General features: G+C 50.3%; 1 protein-coding gene across 3 annotated transcripts in view; it reads right to left on the reverse strand.

The window, feature by feature from the left end:
- Positions 1-1002: 1002 nt before the first annotated feature.
- The window catches only part of CSMD2 (CUB and Sushi multiple domains 2), a 268199-nt gene continuing 248147 nt past the window's right edge, over positions 1003-21054 (reverse strand). For 2 of the 3 annotated variants that reach the window (XM_061449789.1, XM_061449790.1), the window contains 14 exons: positions 17682-17858; positions 16691-16870; positions 15308-15481; positions 14325-14498; positions 11450-11523; positions 10457-10568; positions 8610-8789; positions 8237-8302; positions 7513-7674; positions 6818-6930; positions 6157-6244; positions 5213-5351; positions 4471-4650; positions 1003-3718 (listed from right to left, as the gene is read on the reverse strand). In XM_061449789.1, coding sequence (XP_061305773.1) covers positions 4491-4650; positions 5213-5351; positions 6157-6244; positions 6818-6930; positions 7513-7674; positions 8237-8302; positions 8610-8789; positions 10457-10568; positions 11450-11523; positions 14325-14498; positions 15308-15481; positions 16691-16870; positions 17682-17858 — 1799 coding nt within the window. In that variant the 3' untranslated portion in view covers positions 1003-3718; positions 4471-4490. Of the gene's footprint in view, positions 3729-4470; positions 4651-5212; positions 5352-6156; positions 6245-6817; positions 6931-7512; positions 7675-8236; positions 8303-8609; positions 8790-10456; positions 10569-11449; positions 11524-14324; positions 14499-15307; positions 15482-16690; positions 16871-17681; positions 17859-21054 lie in introns of all 3 variants that reach the window. The other variant, XM_061449788.1, reaches the window with a different exon arrangement.

The following is a 21054-nucleotide window of genomic DNA, read 5'->3' on the forward strand; positions in this document are numbered from 1 at the left end:
GATGTAGGACAAGTGGCTGTGGGGGTATGTACAACACTGCATGCACACAATGCCCAGCGCTATGGGATCTGGGGCTGAGCAGCCCCACGGTGCTCATTTGCACGCTGAGGATGCCAGCAAGAACCCCAGAGGATGCACTCTGAGGAGGACACTAAACCCTCTGCAGGAGACTCCGGCTCCAGAACCCAGCAGCAATGCGATGGCTGGCAACTGGGGAACCACCACCCGCACGGATCAGGTGGAGAAGAGGGAATGTCTCACCTGGGAACTGCAGACACTCAACAAGCAGCTTCCTAACATGCTCTCAGGGACTGACAGACTGCACGGCTCTGGCAGGGGCACGGAGCTCTTCCGTCCAGGCTGATTACAACAGCAACTAAATGACTGGTTTGTTGCCTGGCTGTGCCTTTCTCTAGGGCTTAAAGAGATTGAAGTTTTGCTCCCTTGCAGATGTTTCAGTTTACAGCCTTGGCTTTTAAGCTCCAAAACACCTCATTTGGAGTCCCAGACACAGGAGAAGGAACTAAGGGGGGATGGAAGCACAGGGTTGTCACCCCATGGTGTCACTCTGAGCAGCATCATTCCACCTTCCTGACCTTGGGTGTGGAGGAAAGGCACAACAGGAGACACAGAACAACATATTCAGTGTCCCTTTCCAACGAGAAAACTCTGCCAAAGTAACTTCCAGCTTAAAAAGAGCAAGTGAGAAGAGAGGAGGGCACCAGAAGGGACAGCACACGGATGTCACAGAATCCCAGACTGGTTTGGGCTGGAAGGGACCTTAAAGCTCACCCAGTTACACCACAGTGGGTCCCAGCTGGGAGGGAAGAGCTTGCTGATGGCAAAGGGGTTTGGTCTTGCCTGAGTTCTCCTCCATCCACTGCTGTGGGGCCTTCACAAGAGCTGGGGCACGAGGCGAGCATGTGTGTGTATGAGCAGGTCGGCATCTGGAGGGCCCTAGAAGAAACCTTTGGCAGCTCATGAAAAAGGCACCAGGGAATGTAAGAAAAGCAATGCAAAAATTTATATTTTATTTGAAGTCAAAAATTTAAAATAGCTTTCAAATTCAGTAAATGCCTGAACACGAGGGGAAGCCTCATATACAGAGACAGATAAATTAAACTGGATATACTGCAGACAAGCTGGTGTATGTATAGATTACATATGTACACTTGGATGTAAACCAGATTTATACATTTTATTACATTTACAAAAAAAAGCTGATCTTCCACTACTGTTTACTACAATAATGAAAAAACATTTACATTGTGTTTTTTACCTGTACAAACTTTTGATTCATAAAAATATATCTCTGTACAAAAGAGGGCTTTTTTTTTTCTTTTTTAAATTATTTTTTCTTTCTTTTTTTTTTTTTACCTTTTTTCTTACCTTTTTTTTATTTTTTATTTTTTTAAGCTAATGCAAGTTCTGGGCACAGGGATGGAGAATGTCACCTATGGGGTCCCAGCCAGCTTGCAAAACCATGGGACAACACCCCGGGACAACACCCCTTCCACTTCCTTTGTGGCTTGGGCAACAGCAGAAAATGGAACTGAATGGGTTGAAAGCAGCAAGCTTGAATGGAGCCTCCCTTCTCTCTGCCTCGGTGGTAAAACATCGCAGGTTTGTTTTACACACCTTGAACCACGCCTCTCCTTGGCCCTTCCACTGAATGAGGGGGATTCAGCAAGGTCTGGAGGGCAGATGTGGGATCTGCTGTTGGGGTGGGTTTGAGTGGAGACAGATGGGTGTGCATGGGTGTGGGTGCCTGGTCCCCCAGCTGTGTTATGGGGACAAGGGCCAGGAGAATGGGCTGTGGGCTGGCCAAAGGCATGAAGCGCAGAGTAACTGAGGCTGGAAGGGACCTAGGGCTCAAACATGGGCTCTGAGAACAGCCCTGAAGGCAGGAACCAGCTGTGGAAGATGCAAGCAAAGGAACCAGGGAATGTCCTGGTTCTGCCTTCACTGCAGCCACTCAACTGATGAACTGCAAGGCTCTCCCTTACCCTTCAGCTTGCTCTGGGGTCTGTGTCCTGCAAACCGGAGATGCCCAGCGAGGAGCGGGCACTGCTGCCACCCAGCCTGGCTACCCCAAGGAATTCAGTCCCACAGCCAGCTGGGAGGTGGAACCCTCTCCACTGCTCTGTGCATTCTGTCTCCCTGACTGTCCCCTGCGAGCAGGGCTCTCGCTCTTGCACCCACCTCTCAGGACTAAATCAGAGCACCCTGGCAGGCTCCGGGGAGCAGAGACGGCAAGTTCAGGCAGGCTGCCTGCTCACCTTCAGGCTGTAGGATGCTGCTTGCTCCAAGAGTGCCAAAAAACAGACAGAAGTAAAAAAAATACAATCTGTTTATACATATACACACACAGAGTGAAAGAAGGAACAAATGAGGAAAAACCCTGCCCTGTGGTTTTCATTAGACAAAACCTCAGCTAGGGGAAAGCCAGGTTTGAATGCAAACGTGGATGTAAACACCACCCCATTTGTTTTCATTCTGTTTTCCCATCAAGTCTTCTGTAAGAAGCAGCTGCTGGCTGCCACACAGTGCTCTACAGCAGCACCACATCCAGCTGTGCTCCGTGGCTCCAGCCTGGCCTAGGAAATTGTGACTCAAACTCAAACCAAACAGAGCAAAGCCCAGAATCAACAAGAGCAGCTCCCCTCTTTAGGAAAGTGGAGGACGGCGCCATCTCCAAAGCATCACTCTCATCAGGGAGGAAAAATGTCAAGCTGCCTTATCTGCTCTCATGAAAGCCAAGGCAACCTTTCTACCCCTGGGAAATAAAGGAAACAGCTTTGGATAGAAATTAAAACTCTTATTGCATTGCCATTTGGAGGATCAATATGGAAAGGGCAAAGGCTTTTGAATGCTACTGGGGGGAAATCACTATTTGTTAGAGTTCTTTCTAAAGAGGTTTTTGTCCCTTTGTGTCTGTCAGCAATTTCCTCATTAGGGTGTTTGGGCACAGCTAAGATCAACAAGCTGCTGGGACAAGGCCAGAGATAGGGGACATCTCCTCACCAGCCCCGAGAGCTGCCTGAAATGAGAATGGGGCAGAAGAAACCCAGCAAGGATGCCTAAAGGAAAATTAAATAGAGGGAAGAAGAGGAAAGCTTGCAAAGGGTCTCACTGAAACGGGCCCATTGAGAACTTCCTCTGCAAAAACCCTGGGTTAGAAAAGACAACGAAGAAATGAACCACAGAGAACCCCCAAGTAAAGACAAAGCAAGTGCTCATCCTGTCCCACCCTGGTGCTCACCACAAACCCCACTCAACACCTTGTGCACTGCAAACTGCTTTTACCTCTGCGCTGCCCAAGCAATTCCCAAAGTGGGTGCAGTTGGTGGGACCCCACAAGCCCCACTGCTGCCTCCAGGAACACATCACCACGAGCAGGCGGTAAGAGCCCTCCCATCACCTCACCTCCCAGGTCCTCCACTTCCCCACGTCTTGACATCGGGCTGAGACCCATCAGCAGGCTGGGAGAGGGTGGCTGTGCCGGAGCAGACCTTTGGTTGGCTTTGTTATCCATGGCAGGATGAAGAGGGTGGCTGAGGACAACAGAGGACAACGCAGCAGTCTCTCAGAGCTAACACAACATCCAACGAGGTGTAGCAGCTTCTCCACAGCCTCAGCAAGGTTGGGAGGAGGAAGATGGGGAGGGAATGGATGGAGACTCGTGTGGTGAAACACAATCATCCACTAGACACCGACCCTGGAGGGATCTGGGGCAATGGGAAAGGAAGGGTGAGAGGAGAGAAACAGCTTGTTATTACACACAGAAATGCTAGGAAAGCCTGCAACGGCTTCCTTATCTAAGAACATTCCAATCTAGAAGTGCAGTTACAGTCATAGAATCCCAGACTGGTTTGGACTGGAAGGGACCTTAACGCTCATCCAGTTCCAACCCCTGCCACGGGCAGGGACCCCTTCCACTGGAGCAGCTTGCTCCAAGCCCCTGTGTCCAACCTGGCCTTGAGCACTGCCAGGGATGGGGCAGCCACAGCTTCTCTGGGCACCCTGTGCCAGCGCCTCAGCACCCTCACAGGGAAGAGCTTCTGCCTCAGAGCTCATCTCAGTCTCCCCTCGGGCAGGTTAAAGCCATTCCCCTTGGCCTGTCATTGTCAGAAGCCCACAGGGTACTTTGGTTTATCAAGTTATTTCTCTGTGCCTCTGCAGTAAATCTTTTAACCCCCTGCTTTACCCTCCTGTGATCCCCGTGCAGAGCACCCTGGCTGGAGTCACACAGTGAACCATTTCTGCTAGAGACGCCTTTCCCCCTTCCCCCAGTGACTGTTCTCACCATGGGCCTTTTGGATTTGCTTTGCCACTGGTGCCCAGGAGGTCCTGCCCTGGGCAGAGACAATCTCCTGGGCAATGTGCACCACTCTGGGTGCTCCTTTGAGCCCCTGCTCCACCAGAGCATTTCCAGAGGACGCACAGGAGGAAGCGGCGGCAGCGCCGCACTCACCACGGAGGGGACGGCGCTATACGGCTGTGCACACGGTGCTGACTGTGAACTCCGTCTCGTTGGCCATGATGTCTGTGGGCTGCAGGTTCCGGTCATACATTGGGTTCTCAAACGTCGCTCGGACGTTGGTGTTTTCATGGCCAGCGTAGCCATTGAACGGGACTTTTGGTCTTCTCCTGCAGGATGCCAGAGAGAAAATCCAGAGGTCACAGCTACTCCTGCGGGAGCCACTGAGCAGCCCAGACGTGAAGTCAGCGGGGAGGACAAAGCTGCTTCTGGAGAGGGTAAAGGCAGAAGGGATCTATAGAAGATGTTGCTCTAGGTCTGTAGCACAGCAGCTCCTTGGGCTTTGCTGTAGCCCACAGCGTGCTCCCTCCTCAGAGCAGCCGGTCTGCGTGATGCTTTGCAGTGCAGCGACGTTTCCACAGCAATGCATTGATCAGGAGAAATCACTAATTTACACCATATGCAAAGCCAGCTTGAACGCTGAAGGATGAAATTTACTTTGCCTTCTCCTACTTAATGTTGCCACAAATCTTATTAACGGTCATAAAAGCCCTCAATGCTCTCTTCTCCCGACACCCTTGCCCCTCCATGCATGCTTGCTCCATCATTTTTTCACTTTCTGAATTCAGTGAGAAACCAGACCTAGGGGAAGTGCTCTTAAGACAAGCTCACAAATACTTCTGCCAGCCCCTTGATTTTGTTTCACCTTCTGGCATCATTCCTGAAACCCACCTGTGTTTGTAGAGATAAAGCACAAACCCTGCAATAATCAGGGCTATGAAAGGCACAAGAATGGCAGCTGCCACAGAACTGCTGTTTGATGCAAAATGGTGTCCTATTGATTCTGGATCATTTTCCATCATGCTGATGTCTGAAACACAGCAGAAGTAAACACATTTCACAACAGCACTGTAGGAAATGAGGTTTGCTTTGAGTTACAGGTTATATCCTCAACAACAGAATAAGGGGCAAGGTAATCAAAAGCTTCTGAGCTGATTTGGAGATCCAGCCTAGCTCAGGCACCATCATTTATTTAGAACTGCAATAAAAGAAAGATGTAAATAGTTTTATCTTACCAAAATGCTCAAACTTGGATGCTTAATGTTAGGCTTTACGGGAGACTTTTAAAGGCTGCAATAATGAGCATCTAATTCTCTGTAAAGGTGACAAGACTCCAGAGTCAGGTTCCAAAATTCCTAAGATACTGCAAAGCTCAGCGCACATTTGGAGAGGTATTTAGGAGCTTAGGCCTTGGGCTGCCCAAGCCCAAGTGCCTCTGTGATTTCTGAAAGTCAGATGGAGACACTTCTGGTAGCAATGGGACCTGGGCTTTTGGGTCTGGCATTCGGCAACATGGAGAAAAAAGGCCCAGGTGCACTTTGTGGCTCCAAGCTCCTTGTTTTTCAACAGAAACCTCTATTTCCCCCCTGGGGTACAGAGATTTGAGGGCACTTGACTGAGTGGCTGGGTTGGGTTCTACCAGCTCCTCTTCCGAGAGGAGTGGAAAGGGTTAGGTTAAACCTGATGGCTCAAAACCAGCTAGAAAGATGTGGCCCAGCAGGGCTGATAATTAAAGCCAGGGACAGCAGAAATGTTCCCTGTTTGGAAACCTCCACTACAACCAAAATCCTCCTTTCAGCACTCAAGGGAAGAAGCACTGAGTAGAGGAACTTTACCAAGTCTCTGAAGGCCAAACTGCCCGAAGCCTTTGCCACGCACAAAGCCCTGGTACACAAACGTGCCACTTGAAGACTCTGACGAGACCTGCAAGGCCAGGAGAGCAGAAATCAACAGATGCGTTCAACACCTCCCTGGGTTTTTAGCACCCATCTTAACACGGTCTCCTTCAAGTTCATGCATAGCATTATTGTGATTCGATTCCCCAGAAAATTGTGGCATTTCTCAAGAAGTCTGACTGCCCAATAACTTGCTAAAACTCTCACATCTCAAAGGAAGGAAACTGGGGTGAGAAGTTGGCTCCATAAGGGAACATCAGCTCTTCCAGCTCGATGTTTAACAGACATAAAACGTTAAAATGGGATTAATCATGTTGGTTTCTCCTGCAGCGTTATGCAGAAGATTTGCAGGTTTAAAACTGCAGGGCAATAAAAAGCCATACAGCTGCAAGGGAACACGAAGAGCCAACTGTCATGTCGCGTGCTGGAAGAGTGCCGCATGTCCCCTTCAAGCAAGCAGGTCACTGAGGACAGCAGCCTCATCTTGCCACCAACTAAGGGAGTTATTTCCTCAGCTTCAGCGAGAGAAAAGCTGGGATTGTGACAGCAAGGGGAGAAGTGGTGTGGGGGGAGCTGGTGTCTGAGGAGCCCGTGCACTTACGTGTCCATCTAGAGCCCATTTATCGTTTTTGAACTTGTTGACAAAGATCTCCACTGGCCCCGTTATTTGGTAAACCTGCAGAAGCAGGTGCACGTCTTCTTTCTTGTAAATGCCTGAAAAACAAGTGATTCTCATGTCTAGATCACAGTGATGCTACTTGAGTTTCAAGTACCTGACTCTCTACATGAGAGAGTAATCACCTCATCACCTCAGAGTGGACAACTCCTCCGCCTCCTACCCGTACAGGTGCTGGGAACACACCATGAACACACAATCCCATGTCCACCCCCCAGGATATTAAAGGTATTTTACACATGGGAAGAGGCTCAACTATTAATGCTTAGGTTATGTCACTGGATCAGTAACAATCTGGTGCTCCATGGAGGCCAAGACAAGGAGCACTCGCATCATTTAACCTTGTTTATCTTCAACTCCAAGTCCACCACTCCAGCACAGAGGGAATGGATGATGGACTGGGCAGAGCTGCCTTTCAGGTAGAGTCAAAGCAAACTGAGGTACATGAGTTTGTTTGTCTTGGTCCAATCAAAAGACTGGAGACTTCAAACCGGGGTGGTTCTGTACAGCTCTACCAGAGCATCAGCATCAGGCACACAGCTGAGCACGCTGCCCCTCACTCTGTGACTGCACTTTTACCACGTGTAGATCCCTAGAGATGTCTACATCAACTCCCTTACCAGACACCAGGAGCTCCACGCCACTGTGGTCTATCAAAGTGGCATTGACTTTACTGGTGGCAGGGTCGAAGCTAGTGACAGACAGCATCGCAGGCTGCTTCTTCCCCAGGTATTCATAGGAGCCTTTCCAAAGGGAATTCTTTGCAAACACATCAGCAGGCACTGGAAACCACAACAATTGGGGATGCATCAAAACAAAAGCAATACCATTTATTTCCATTTCTCAGAAATCAAAATAGAGCAGATTTCCTTCTTTCTTTGAATTCACAAATACATATTCAAATATCTCAAATCCCACCCACTCTCTGTGTTATTATCCCTGAGTACGAAGAGAAGGAGAGGAGAGCAAACAAGCTGATGACTTTAATTCTGTTGTTTTGACAAAAAATGACACCGGAGTTTTAAAAACAAACCAAGCCCCAAAAGAATTTCTTAGGAAAAGCTAATAAAGCCCCTTTTTAAAAAGAAAAGGTGCCATGTAAACATCCTGGAGGGCTCGGATCTCCAGAGTGCCAAGGGGAGGGCAGTGGATGGTGGTGCCTGACTCCTCCTGTCCGCTCTCCATGAGCATGGCTGGGATGGGGCACGTGGGCTGCTTGCACCAGCCCAGCAGTGTCAATACCCACAAGGAACAGCCGGGTTTCTGGACAGGAAGGGAGGGCCCTGGTAAGGGTGAGATCGAGTGCTAATGTGTCCCATGGAGGAGTGAGCCCTGCTACGGTACCTGACACCCTGGTGAGCGGCGGGTCCCGCGCGGTGCCAACCGGCCTTCCACTGGGGCGAACATCAGCTGAGAGAGGGGGGACAAACCACAGCTGTGAGTATCATGGCATCACGGAATGCTCTGTGTTGGAAGGGACCTCAAAGCTCACCCAGCTCCAACCCCTGCCACGGGCAGGAACCCCTTCCACTGGAGCAGCTTGCTCCAAGCCCCTGTGTCCAACCTGGCCTTGAGCACTGCCAGGGATGGGGCAGGCACAGGGGACTCCTGGCCTGCTGGTGCAGGTCTAAGAGGTGAGCTGTCTTCTCTGGGGCTGCAATGCTCCCCCCTGCAGAGGAGCAAGCACACGTGAGAGCAGAGCTCTCAGCGCTCTTACCAAGGCAGATGGGTGGTTTTCCTGTCCAGCTGCCATCTGCTTTGCAAGTTCGATGCTCGGATCCTCCGGTGAGGTAGAACCCGCTCTGACAGGAATAGATCAAGGTGTAGCCCAGAGATGGCAAATCCAGAGCACCGACGTTAGCGTGGGAGGGGGTCTCTGGCTGCTTGCAGTGGTGAGCTGAAAAGCACAAAGAAACAGATGAGATTCACCACCCAGCTGTACGCCAAGGCAGAAGAGTGGCACCGCGACGTCAGCAGGGAAAGAAATCTCTTAGAAAAGCTTCTGTCAGCAAAAGCTGTCTCTGCTCACGGAGGGACACGATGCCACGCCTGGACTTTTCCCAGCCAGATGAATTAACGAGACAGCTTCCTGTGCTTTGTGGCTGCTTTGCTCTTTCTGGCTAAAGCTCTCACGGGATCCTTACCTCAGTTCCAGCTTCCACAAACAGAAAATGAGGATTTTTGACTTTCATTGGAAAAATGTCAAAACCAAGCGATGTTAAGGACACTTTCCTCCTTCCTTTGAACTGCGTCCCAAGTCTACCTGAAGACTAAAAACTGCCTTCAGGGGACATTAGACCCAGTAAGTTAAGCCAGTGACTGGAGCAAGTGTGCTACAGACCTGGTTTTGCACAACTCCTCCTCATGGGATCACTGTTCCAGTAATAATTTGCACCCACCTGCCCACAGGATCACACAGTGAGTCCTCAGAAGCGTGCCACAGTCATCAATTCCTGTAACTCTCAATAACTTTCACGATGTGGCCACAAAAATCAAAGCTAAGCTTGTCCAGCTCCCTGCCACCAGACTGAGCATGTGCCCACACTGCTCTACCAGGTCCTGCTGAAGACAGGCCTTTCCTTGAGGACCTACAACACAAATCACGGAGATGGGAACCTCCCTCACTGTAAAACTGCCCTGTCTGTAGCTCTCAAGCTGCTCATGAATGAGAACAAATCCTCAGCAGCCTTCATGGGGCATTATCCTCACCCCTGCTTTACAGAGGATGAAATATAAAGCCAGGCTAACCCAAACCTGCGTGGTCTGGGACCGCAGCCCAGCTCAGAGATGGAGCTCAGCATGCATTAGCAGTAACTTCATCCAACAACGTGCTGTGGGGGGAGAAGGCTTTACACAAATCCCAAAAGCAACACCTCAGCAGACCTTGCTGGCACGGGTAAGCCAAAACCATCTTCTCTTTCAACCCCCCCAGCACCCCCTCTCCCCTCATGCTATGTGCCAGAGTTGTTGCAGCTGGTGTCTCAGTTGGGCCGCTCAAAGAATAAGCACCTATGGGGTTTGTTAGTGGAAAAATATCTCACCAATAAACCACCTCGCAAGGGAGAGGCAAAAGCTTTTTAATACTTAGGATACAGAGGCCGTGATGGATATTACCACTTAAACACATTAAATTAAACTCCTTCTGGTGTAGCTGGGAAAAGATGATAGATGGCTTAAAAGAAAGAGCAACACGTTATTAAAGATGAGGAGAAACACCGCTCTGCTCGAGAGCCCTTCTGGCTAAATGTTAACCTGGGTCCCTGGAGCGTGAGCTCACATCTCAGCCATCAAACGCGTTTCCAGAAGCACAAAACAAAGTTTCACCTGAAACTACGCCTCTGAGGAAGGAACAAGTCAGAAGAACCCATCTGCGATCAGCAGCGGCTGCTGGTGTGGTCACGTCGGGACACACCAGGCTGCGCCATCCCCCTTTTCTTCAAGAACCTGTTTTCCCAGAGCTCCCCCCAGGCCCCAGCAATTTGCACAGTGAAGCACAGAGCCACGCAAGGCACAGCGCGGGGAACGGCACCCGTTTCCCTTGGCCAAGCCTCTCCCAAGACTTACGGACGCAATCGGGCTGCACGCCGCTCCACGTCAGGTTGGGGAGGCAGGTCCTGGTGGTGGAGCCCTGCAGCAGGTACCCCTTCTGGCACTTGAAGAAGATGATGCTTCCCACCTGTTACAAGGGGAGACAAACCTCTGAACGCGCCAGCACAACGTGGCTCGCCCGTGACCGCAATACAGAAACACTTCTATCACTTTTCCATCTCCTGCATGCTGGAGAGGGCAGTCACCTGCTCTCTGCTCTCACTGCCCTGCCAGCCTGCTGTTGAAAGCTCCCAGAGTCCCTGGAGAGCTGCAGCTTTAACTGTGCACGGAGTTCCCCTCCTTCAGTGACAGGCAAAGCTGCTCTGCCATTTAAATATACCAAAGCCAGCATCAAACACAGGTGCTATTAGAAAGGGGTGTGATTTCTGTCTCTCTGGCATGCACCTCTCAGAGTGGCACCTCTTGTCAAAGTCACAGTTACAGTGTCTCAGTACTAATTAAGCACTAGAATTAATTCATTAAACCCCAGGATTAAGATAACTAATTAGCAGAAAAACTGAAAGATCCACTCTGGAGGAGTAGCCACATGAATCAACTATCCTGGCCCAGTCACAGCAGGGAAGGGACATCCAGGGGGATGGTGGTGGAGGATGGAGACGGAACACCCTGAGGAGTTGCTTTGTTTTTTTCCCTCCTTTCTACTTGATTTCATACCATAGAGGAGCTGAGATTAAGAAAACCACCTACAGAATTTGGTCTGAAAATTAATGGAAATTATGTCTCCAGTGTGAATACTGATTACACCAATAGCTATTAATCAGCACCGTAATTAATATCATAAATAACACATCGCTAGTTAATCCCAGACGAACGCGCTCTGGGGTCTAACAGAGCACGCTGGGATGTCCTGCTGCAGGGAGGACACGTTAATCCATGCCTGGACTCAGACGTGGGTAACCACAGCAAGGACTGGGGTGCAGCTGCGGGACCCTGCTGCCGGGGCAGTACCTGGTAGCCCTGGGAATTGTTCTGCATCCCGAAGAGAGGAACGCCGGGGTCCGCGCACGTCGTGAGGCTGGGGTCTGCAAAGGAAAGAACAGAGCCAGTGTTCTAGAGGGGCTGTGGAAGCCACGCCAGAGCTTCCCTTGCTCTCCACACAGGATCGTGCTGTGCCTTTGCGACAGGACAGAAATACCTTGCTACTGAAGGAATACACAGCAACTATGGACAGTACATGGATCTTTTTGTTTCTTAAATCCCTGCCTGCTGCAACACGAACTAACCAGAGGCACTCTGTCACCGGGGAGAAAACAAAAGAACAGAACTCTTGTGTCAGGAACAACTCTTCCTTTCCCCTGACCTATACATGAGTGAAGCACCTGCTCACGAGGGCTGTGCCTTCTCCTGCACCCAGGGCTGCGGTGACCTGTCCTCTCCATGCCCTGGTCATTGCCTTCACCCTTCTGGGCTCAGCTTGGCCACTGCACCTTGGAACCTCGCTATCCCCGAGTGATAGAAGGGGCCTGGAGATTTCAATGTACCTCAGACACATAATCTCTCTTTATGCCTCATTTGGCCTCAATGTATCAGAAGATGAACACACACAATTCAGAGGAATACCTGCTGCCACCCCTCTATAGGATCTATCACTTTCTTTTCTTCCCAGCGCATCGACAATAGCAGGGCATCAGTGGAATTAAGGAAGAGATGCGTTGTCATTATTACAGCACTCCAAACTTCTGTCTCAAAGGCAGTTCAGCAGCAGCAGGTTCTCTGCTTCCTGGGATCACAGGATTGAGCTAATCTGTAGTGCTAGCCACAGGGATGCTCTGGTACCCAGCCAGGGGTAGCTCCCTTAGCAGGGAGCTGGATCTCAGAGAAATCAGATGAGAGTCTGCTCTGGATTCCCAGCCTTCCTTTTTCAACTTGCTCAACAGTGCTATGAGAAGGATCATGAGCCCTACAACAAATTCCTCTCTAAATAACTCAAAATACTCCTATTAATAGGACTGTGCAAGACAAGAAATACACTAAGGAAAGTTTCCACAATCCAACAAAGCAGGACAGAAGCAGCTGGTCACTATATCCTGCAGCTATAGCACACTGGAGCACAGTATCTGCACCTAAAGGGCACGGTGGCTTATTTTTATGCCTTTATTCTTTATGATCTGACTAATCAATCTCTTCACACTGCAACATTATGCACTTGTTGGTGCTGTTCCCAGGTCCTTGGAGCTGCAGTGAGTAACTAACAAGGGATACAAAATGCGGCCAGTGTGGGGCTGTGAAGCACAAGCTAATTCATCTTCCATCACTCGGTCCTGCTGAGCTTTGGTCATTTATCACTGATGCAGTTTCCATGGAAGCCCCCCGATAAATCAGTGTCTACAATAAATAAAGAGCCCCCTCGCTGGATGAGGTAGCAGGTGATGGATGGCAGAGGGTGGAGGGCAGAGCTGGCTGCACTGGGGGGTCTGTAGCTCTGGTAGTCTAATGGATCTCAAAACTGGGTGAGATCTGAATAAATACAACACTTTGTGTTCAGCTGCTTGTGTCAGCACTGACTCTGCAGGTTAAGGTTTTGTAGACACCTGAGTCTTCTCCCTGCTCATAGTTTGTTTTAGGGAGACAAATTGTAAGTGTGTTTCAGCAGCAGCATGAACAGCTGTATTTACTGGCTTCAATCCCAGACAGCTGGTTTGGGTTGGAAGGGACCTCAAAGCTCCTCCAGCTCCAACCCCTGCCACGGGCAGGGACCCCTTCCACTGGAGCAGCTTGCTCCAAGCCCCTGTGTCCAACCTGGCCTTGAACACTGCCAGGGATGGGGCAGCCACAGCTTCTCTGGGCACCCTGTGCCAGCGCCTCAGCACCCTCACGGGGAAGAGCTTCTGCCTCAGAGCTCATCTCAGTCTCCCCTCTGGCAGGTTAAAGCCATTCCCCTTGGTCTGTCCCTACAGGCCCTTGTAAAAAGTCCCCCTTCAGCTTTGCTGTCAGACCCTTTAGGCATTGGAAGGATTTGCAAGTAAGTGATGAATCATTTAAAGCCAGTATTTACAACACTAGGCAGGTGCTCCCAACTCTTTGTGCGTGAGAAAGCTCCCAGTGAAATCAGTTGGGAACGTGGAGGTCCTGGCCACGAGTCTTTTCACATTCCTCTAACTGGTGATGTACTGAGATGAGCTGGAGTGGTTGAAACGGCAGAGAAGAGCTGGAGATGTGTTTCTGCCCCCAGTGCCCCCATGAAGGGATGATGGTGGTGTTCAGGCACACAGTTCAGGTAACAGCACACAGCCCATGCAGTTTATCTCCACAGGAGCCATGGAGTTCAAGAGTGCAGCCAGAGGTTTAAACAAGTGAAAAATGCTGTGACTCATGATGATTATAAACTTCCCTGGGGCTCCAAAGGGTTCTGGAAGCCCCAGAAAACGGGCACCTGAAGAATGTGGCCAAACTGCATTTTCAGCCCCATTGCTACTATCGATGGGTTGGAGGTTCCCAAGGAAGCCTGGAAGCAGCACAGAGCCCAGCACTGTGCAGCCAGCAGCCCTCACACCTTGCAGCCCAGGCTGCAAGTGTTAATCTGGAAGTCCTGCAGAGACACTTCTTTGCCCACTGGCTGGCCAAGGAAAGTGCTGAGCAGGAACAGGGAGGAGATCTTCTTCCTTGGACGCCCTGGGGTACTGACCACCATGAGGGGCAGGAATGATGGCGACAGGCACTGAATTGAAGCAGCAAGCCTCAAACGTCACCCCTGTGCATTCTGAACGCAGGGGGAGCAAGTGCTCATTTCTGCAAGCCCACGAATGAAACCCAGTTTTGCTACAGACGGAGAAGCGAGGTGACCGCCCAGAGCTCTCTTCACGACAGAGAGGTCTCCCCTTACCTATGCAGCTGGGCTGGGTCCCGCTCCACGTCCCGTCGGACTGGCAGAACCTCCGGGCTGATCCCACCAGCACGAGTGGGGCTACGCAGGAGAAGGACACGGAGGAGCGGTACGTGAAGCCTCTGTCCTCCCTCCTGCCCTGAGCAGGTATCCCCGGATCACCGCAGAACACAGCTGCAACAGGCAGAGACAAGCGGATTGCGATGAACCTCCGCAAGACCGAGCCACGTTAATAAGCTAATGATGGGTCTATTAATGGGCCAAACCTTACCACTCCCTGTCATCAAGCTCTGTGCTTGCCTAGGGGATTAGCCGCGGCAGAAGGCATTGCTGGCTACTTTCCTTGTAATTCTCCCTTTTTGTCAATTCCTGTTCATTAACTTCCACCTTCTTCCCCATCTTTTTTCTTTCTTTTTTTCCCTAACAGCATGCTTAGCTTTAAAATGTATCTCTAATTGCACGATGTCAAATTACTGGAGGGTTCCGTGTCACACAGAAAGCCCACTAATTATACAAGATCCAGGGAAAGGTGCAAGGAACACAGTGAGGGCTTTGTATGATTTAATATGAAAATGGCTATTGTGCAGCTGCCAGCCATTCAGCCTAGAGAAGAAACTCCAATCTGCCTTTAACATCACAAGACATTTAACTATTTTTTTTGCATTAGCTATTGTATCAAGCACACAGGTTTCACCCAGCCAAAGCTCTGCCTTCACAAAACATTCCCAACTTCTGCTGCAACGACACAGCGCCTTTTGCCAAAGTTCTTTTTCCTATGGCCTCTGGCTCTTTCAAGAGCTGTGACTGCAGAAGACTCAGTCACCGGGGAGATACATGGACCAACAACCAGTTGTAAAGATGCCTGGTGGACAGGAACACGCAAGATGGAGACCAGAGATGTCAAAGAGAGGGCAACCAAATGGGTTTAAAGCACAGCCCTGCACCCAGTTCATGCATGAGAATGCTGGTGGCTGCCTACTCACGGAAGCACTGAGGGATCTCCCCGCTCCACGTCCCGTTCCCCTCGCAGGTCAGCACGGCGGGCAGGGAGAGCTGGTACCCCTCCAGGCAGGCATAGCTCACACTGGAGCCCCAGCTGAAGTCCGAGCCCACCACTTTCCCATTGGGAATGGCTTGTGGGGATTTGCAGGTGATAGCTGAAAGAAAAACAAAAGCTCGTCAGTTCTCGTCACTTCTCAGCATCGTTATTTCCACTATCAAGCAAATCCACCTAGGATCTAAGTTACTTCCTGCTCTCAGGACAAGAGCATCACCTGGCACTGGCCTAGCAGGGGCTGAACAGACTTTTCCAGCTGTGTGCGCAGCTGTAAACCCCATGATTTCACTTTGAAGTCTGGACTTAGCCACACCCCAAATCTCCAAGGCAGATTTCTGAGTCAGTGCTCATTTCAAGGCAAGAATCTACTCTGACTCAGTGTGAAAACTCATCTAAGATGCCTTGAAAGATTCATACACTTTGGACAACCGGGCTGAGCTTCAGATTAGCAGCTGAATCAACAACCAGTCTGTATTTCATCCGCTCTAGGGCGTTCTGAGGTGACATTTTTGCAGCACTTTGCGTTCCAGCTCAGGGGAGCACTGGGAAAGATGCTCAGCTCATGCAAATTGGCCTGGCCTCCAAATGAGACCCTGGCCCCATTCTGCATTATTCCTGCAACATTAGCTCAGTGGAGAGGATGAAAGAGGAATGTAAGAATTGCTCTTTACAGGCTCTGGAGCGTATTTGGAAGTTTCTGTGTGGTCTGTAGTTATATCAGAATCATGACAGGTGAATTTTCCAGACTGCCAAAGAAGTACAGAGATGCTGCTACAATTCTTATCTACGCTTTGTGGGTAAAACACTTATGGAAGAGATCCAGCCTGTCCTGCCACTGCTCTATTATTTCCATTTCCTATCGCTGAACTACAGACGCAATCTCAGAACTGAGAAATAATGAAAGGAGTTGGAAGAAATAATTTTCAGACTTCTGGAGGATGCCACAAAGTGGCTGCTTGCAAAACACAGTCTTTCACGTGAGTTTGATCTGGGGTTTAGCACGGAGTAAGTCACTTTGCTCTCCGTGCTTCACTTTTCCTTCTCTATCACAGGGATAACAGCAATTCTTCCTTCCCAGGCACACTGTGATTACTGATAGACCTAAAGAGAGCAAGGTGTTCATGCTATGTTGAGGAAATTGTGCAAGTGCCATAAACACAGGGGACAGACTGAATGACAAGACCAAGCAACAAGCAGGTGGGCTCCAGGCACGCTGCAGTAGCTGCTGCCTATCACCGTGTTCCAAGTTACAAGAAGTCTGTGGCCTGTGAAACTTGTATCCTCTGATACTGAAAACAACCAATCTTACCCTTGCAGGCAGGTTTGGTGCCATTCCAGGTTCGGTCTTTCGTGCAGGTTAGAGAGGATGCCCTGTCTGACTCCATCATATACCCAGGTGTGCACTGGAATACCACAGTTTTATTGTAGGTGAAGTCAGTGCCCAGCCTAATGCCATTGGCTGGCACACCAGGGTCACCGCAGTTGATCACTGCCAAAGAAAAAGAAGCATTTCTGGCTGATCATCCCTTGTCTCACACTTCTAAGATCTGCAATAAGTACAAACCTGAGGGTTCTCAGTGTTTCAATGCAGGATGTAACCCCCTCATCATGGAGAAGGAAGTATTTGTTGCACAGAAGATGTGGAGAGTAGCACTAGCTATGGAGCAGGCTGGGCTACAGCATAGGGAGAAAACTGTTTCTACCCAGTGGACCAAACAGTGGTCTTAATGGCACACCAAGCCCTTGCAAGATGAAGTATTGACACACATGAAACATTAAAGAAAACCTGGGTCAGATCTGGGCTAGGTGGAAGAGAGTTTGCCAGTGGCATCCCTCTCTCTGCCCTAGTTACTGTCTCTTGTGTAAGACCACATTTCCATCACCCACGTTCCTGCTGCAGGCACCTGTGGGTGGGAGCCATGAGGAAACACAACGCGCTCACTGGGGGCTCTGAGCAGAGGCTCTGCCCACACGTGTCCCAGTACCAGCAGGCAGGAGTGCTCACGTTCAGCAGCAGCCCCGCAGAGCCCCTCCAGGCAGGCTGACATTTACTCATGAGGTTATTACAGCGCTCCCTTCATCCAACTGGAAAATAACAAACCCAAAGCAAGAGCTTTCCATTAGGTACTTGCAGAGGCTGCAGGCTGAGGTAGTTTTAGCTGCTGTCAGTTTAACAGAGCTCCTTATCACACATGTGTGTGTGCACATCTACAGCGAGCATCCAACGTGCCCTGACAAGCCGTCCCTGGAGCCTGGCAGCATCACTCACCTCATCTTCCAGGAATCATCCCAGCGCTCACCTGTACACTCCGGACTGGTCCCAGTCCACGTCCCGTTCACCGTGCAGTGCCTGCTCAGCACTCCCGTGGAGTAGTAGCCTTCCCGGCACTGATAGATAATGGAGCTGGAGAAGACCAGGCCGTCATTAAATATAACCCTGGCGTTGCTGGGGGTTCCCGGATTCCCACAGGATATCACTAGAAAGCAGAATGGCAAAGTCGTAAAACACCCCCAAAGCAAATGACAAGGCTGTCACCCTGCAATGGACTGCTCTCAATCAAAGTGAGATTAGCTGCAAAGCCCCTGGATCAGCTCAGACAGAACACGCTATTCCATGGAAAATAAGCTATGCCAGTCCAACAGGATCCCAAACACCACTGGCCAGCCTGGAGCAGGGCTCTGCTTTGGCAGGCAGCAAGTCCCAAAGCTCCGTGCACCATCCCGGCCAGGGGACTGAAATCAGAGCTCCGTTCCTGCAGCCGGTCAGTCCCGAAGCACCAGCCCTGCTCCTCTCCCGCACGGATCCTGCAGCTCACCACCAAGCAGCCTGGGAGTGACCTCTTCCTGCTCCTCCAGGCTGCAGGAAGAACTTGGGCCCATTTTTTCCAGGGTCTTATCCCAGCTCTCAATATCACATCCGGTCCTACAGCTTCCTAAAGCAGGTGGGGGCCAAGCCTGGAGTCTTTCCATCTTCCAGGAGTTTGGAAGCCTGGACCCCAGTGAGCCACTTTGCCTCTGGCCCCTTCACAAAGCCAACAGCTTTGTAAAATTCAAAGGAATGGAAGCAGGAAGGGAGCCTGATGATCTCCCACTGTGGCACTGCTCCCTGCCCAGCTACAGCCAATTATGCTTTCAGAGGAGGGAGAATGCTGTGGGAATACAATTACAGGTTTGTCAGTGCCCAAGTTTTATGCCTAAAGTACATCAGCAATAAAAAGGCATGGCAGTGAATGCTGGTGCACAAAGCCCTGTCATGACAAAATAAGCACCTGCAGTAATTGCACCCACCCTCATTTACTCTGAAATTGCAGGACACAGAAGAAAATCACATGAACAAGGCAAGGCTTAAACCACAGATCCCAGCTCTTTGACAAGGAAATTCCAATCCCACCCCTCCCCAGCAAAATGCCACAAGCCCTGCGGAGCACTGGCCTGTGCATGCAGAGGGTGAGCCATCCCTGCCCTCCCTGCCACAACCCTGCAGTATTCCCAGCTACGCTCCATGGGGAGATGCAGCTTCACGCCACAGCAGGGAAGCAATGAGCAGAGGCCACCAACGCAAGGAGAGTCTTCTTCTGCCTTGTTGCTTAGTTTGCTGACAGCCTGTTAACAGAGGAGCTTGTTGCAGGCGTATCTGTCTGACAGGAGGAAGCTAATAACCATTCTGGACTGTGTGCACATAAGCTCTGCGTGGCTCTGCCATCATCCGAGGTGCGCTCTTGTTACAGATCTCTCCTGCAGCCAACGTCTCTGTGATACACGGTGTCATTTCCAAGAGATGCTGGGATAAAAGTCAGAGTCTATCAACTCACAAAAAGCTCTAAACTACTGTTTCCCTGCCTGCTCATACGTTCCCTCCTGCCCAACCTCCTCTGCTTGTGCATGGGGCCAAACACACGCAGATGACCCGAAAATACGATTTTTGTGACTAGAGGGACTCATGGGAATGGTTTAATTGCAGTGTGCATCAGCTGTGACCTGTACAGGGTAGGTATAAAAGCAGCCATAAATGTAAGGATGAAAGGTTTGAACTTTTAAAATCGTAATTTAAATACAAATAGGATTTAATCACACAAGTGAAGAGTAAGGGGGTGAATAATTCCCTTTGGCTTCAGTGGCGGATGTAAAATGAATCAAGCCCCAAGAAAACTGCATTTAGCTCTGGTTTTTGAACAGGGCATAAATCCTAAAGAGCCTGAAGTCCCACGGCCATACCCACTCCCATCTCCTTACAAATCTCAAACCCAATCACATTTAAGCCGAAGTCAAAATTGAAGAAAATGATGTGAAAATCAGCAGCATCAGATGGGGATTTCTGCGAGTTGCTGCTGCTTTACCAGGGCAGGGCTGCAGGAGCGATGCTCAGCTGAACCGACTGATGTGACAGGGGAGGTTGGACTCTCTGCTGCAGCAGGGAGTGCACAGAGTGCTGAGACCCGACCCATCCAATCCCATCCCCTCACCCAGGGCTTGGATTCTGCCACGCTGCAGAAGACCCAACAGAGAAACCAAAGGGGACCAGACCCTTCACACCCCAGCCAGCACACACATCCCCATCCGTGCCAAAGACCCAAGACAGTCTGTAGTGCACCAGCACAGACCTCTGCCAAGCTACGGTGCACCACCAGGCACTCCTACAATGCCAAACCCCACTGAGCTATTTCAGGCATCCCTGGGACTTAAGAGATTGCTATAGAACTCCCCACCGAGGACAGCCAGAGCTGCTCCCTGTGATCCTGATGTTGCTGGGGGGAAGCTGGGAAGCTACAAAGTGGTCTCTGCTATATAAAACATCACAAGGCTCAGAGGTGCTCCAGAGCTCAGCAATAATTCATTTCATTCCAGTCCACACAGCCTTTTTTCTGAAAAAGCTCGTTAAGATTCGCCCCTTGCCATCCTTTGCTTTTTTCCTACATGTTTTATAGTGAGAAACTGCTGGGAGCAGGGAATTTCTCTGCGCCCTGTTCAGCTCGGAACCAGTGATGCTCAGGGTATGGTCAGATGAGGCCACTGAGCTCTCCCCATTATCCACAGCAGCATCATCCAGAGCAGGGCAAGGGGCAAGTGCTGTTACCCACTCTACGCTTTCAGTTCCCCCAGCCCTGCCCAGCAAATTCCTCCCTGAACACCATGCGAGGGGCTTGTTTCAGGGCCCTTCTTTCACCCACTGCCAAGAGAAGGCACATTTCTGCAAGGAGCAGCAAGCCCTGCTCCTCAGGAACTGCAGCAGGGAAAAGCTGAAGGCTCATGACTGCTATCAGTGCACGTCTGACTGCGCTCGAGGTGGTGTGTGATGCGGTGTCCTCTGCATGCTCCCCTCCTCTGACCCAATCTTTATTACCAGTGGTACTTCTTTGGGGCTCTGCTGCCATCTGAAACCCTCTCCTAATGATGTCTGACACATCAGGCACCACCTCCTGCTGGAGTAAGACACAGCTGAGAGCCTTTGGAGTTTCAAAGCCTTTGCTTCAGGGCTGGTAATTTCCATGCTGTTTAATTTAACCAGTAACTCGTAACCCACCTAACTATGCAGACAGAGAAAGGAAAAAGCAGCTTAGACCCAAATCCCAGCCTTGCCACCTCCCGTGTCCTCAGCAGTCAAATGGGAACGAGACAAAACTCAGATTCTTTTCCCAGTGTTATCACTTAAAACAAGCACAGTTCTGTCTGCTG

Source organism: Pezoporus flaviventris, unplaced genomic scaffold (assembly GCF_033815535.1).
Source record: "Pezoporus flaviventris isolate CSIRO_AGI_PZ_B2104156 unplaced genomic scaffold, CSIRO_AGI_Pfla_v1 ptg000008l, whole genome shotgun sequence".
NCBI lineage: Eukaryota > Metazoa > Chordata > Aves > Psittaciformes > Psittacidae > Pezoporus > Pezoporus flaviventris.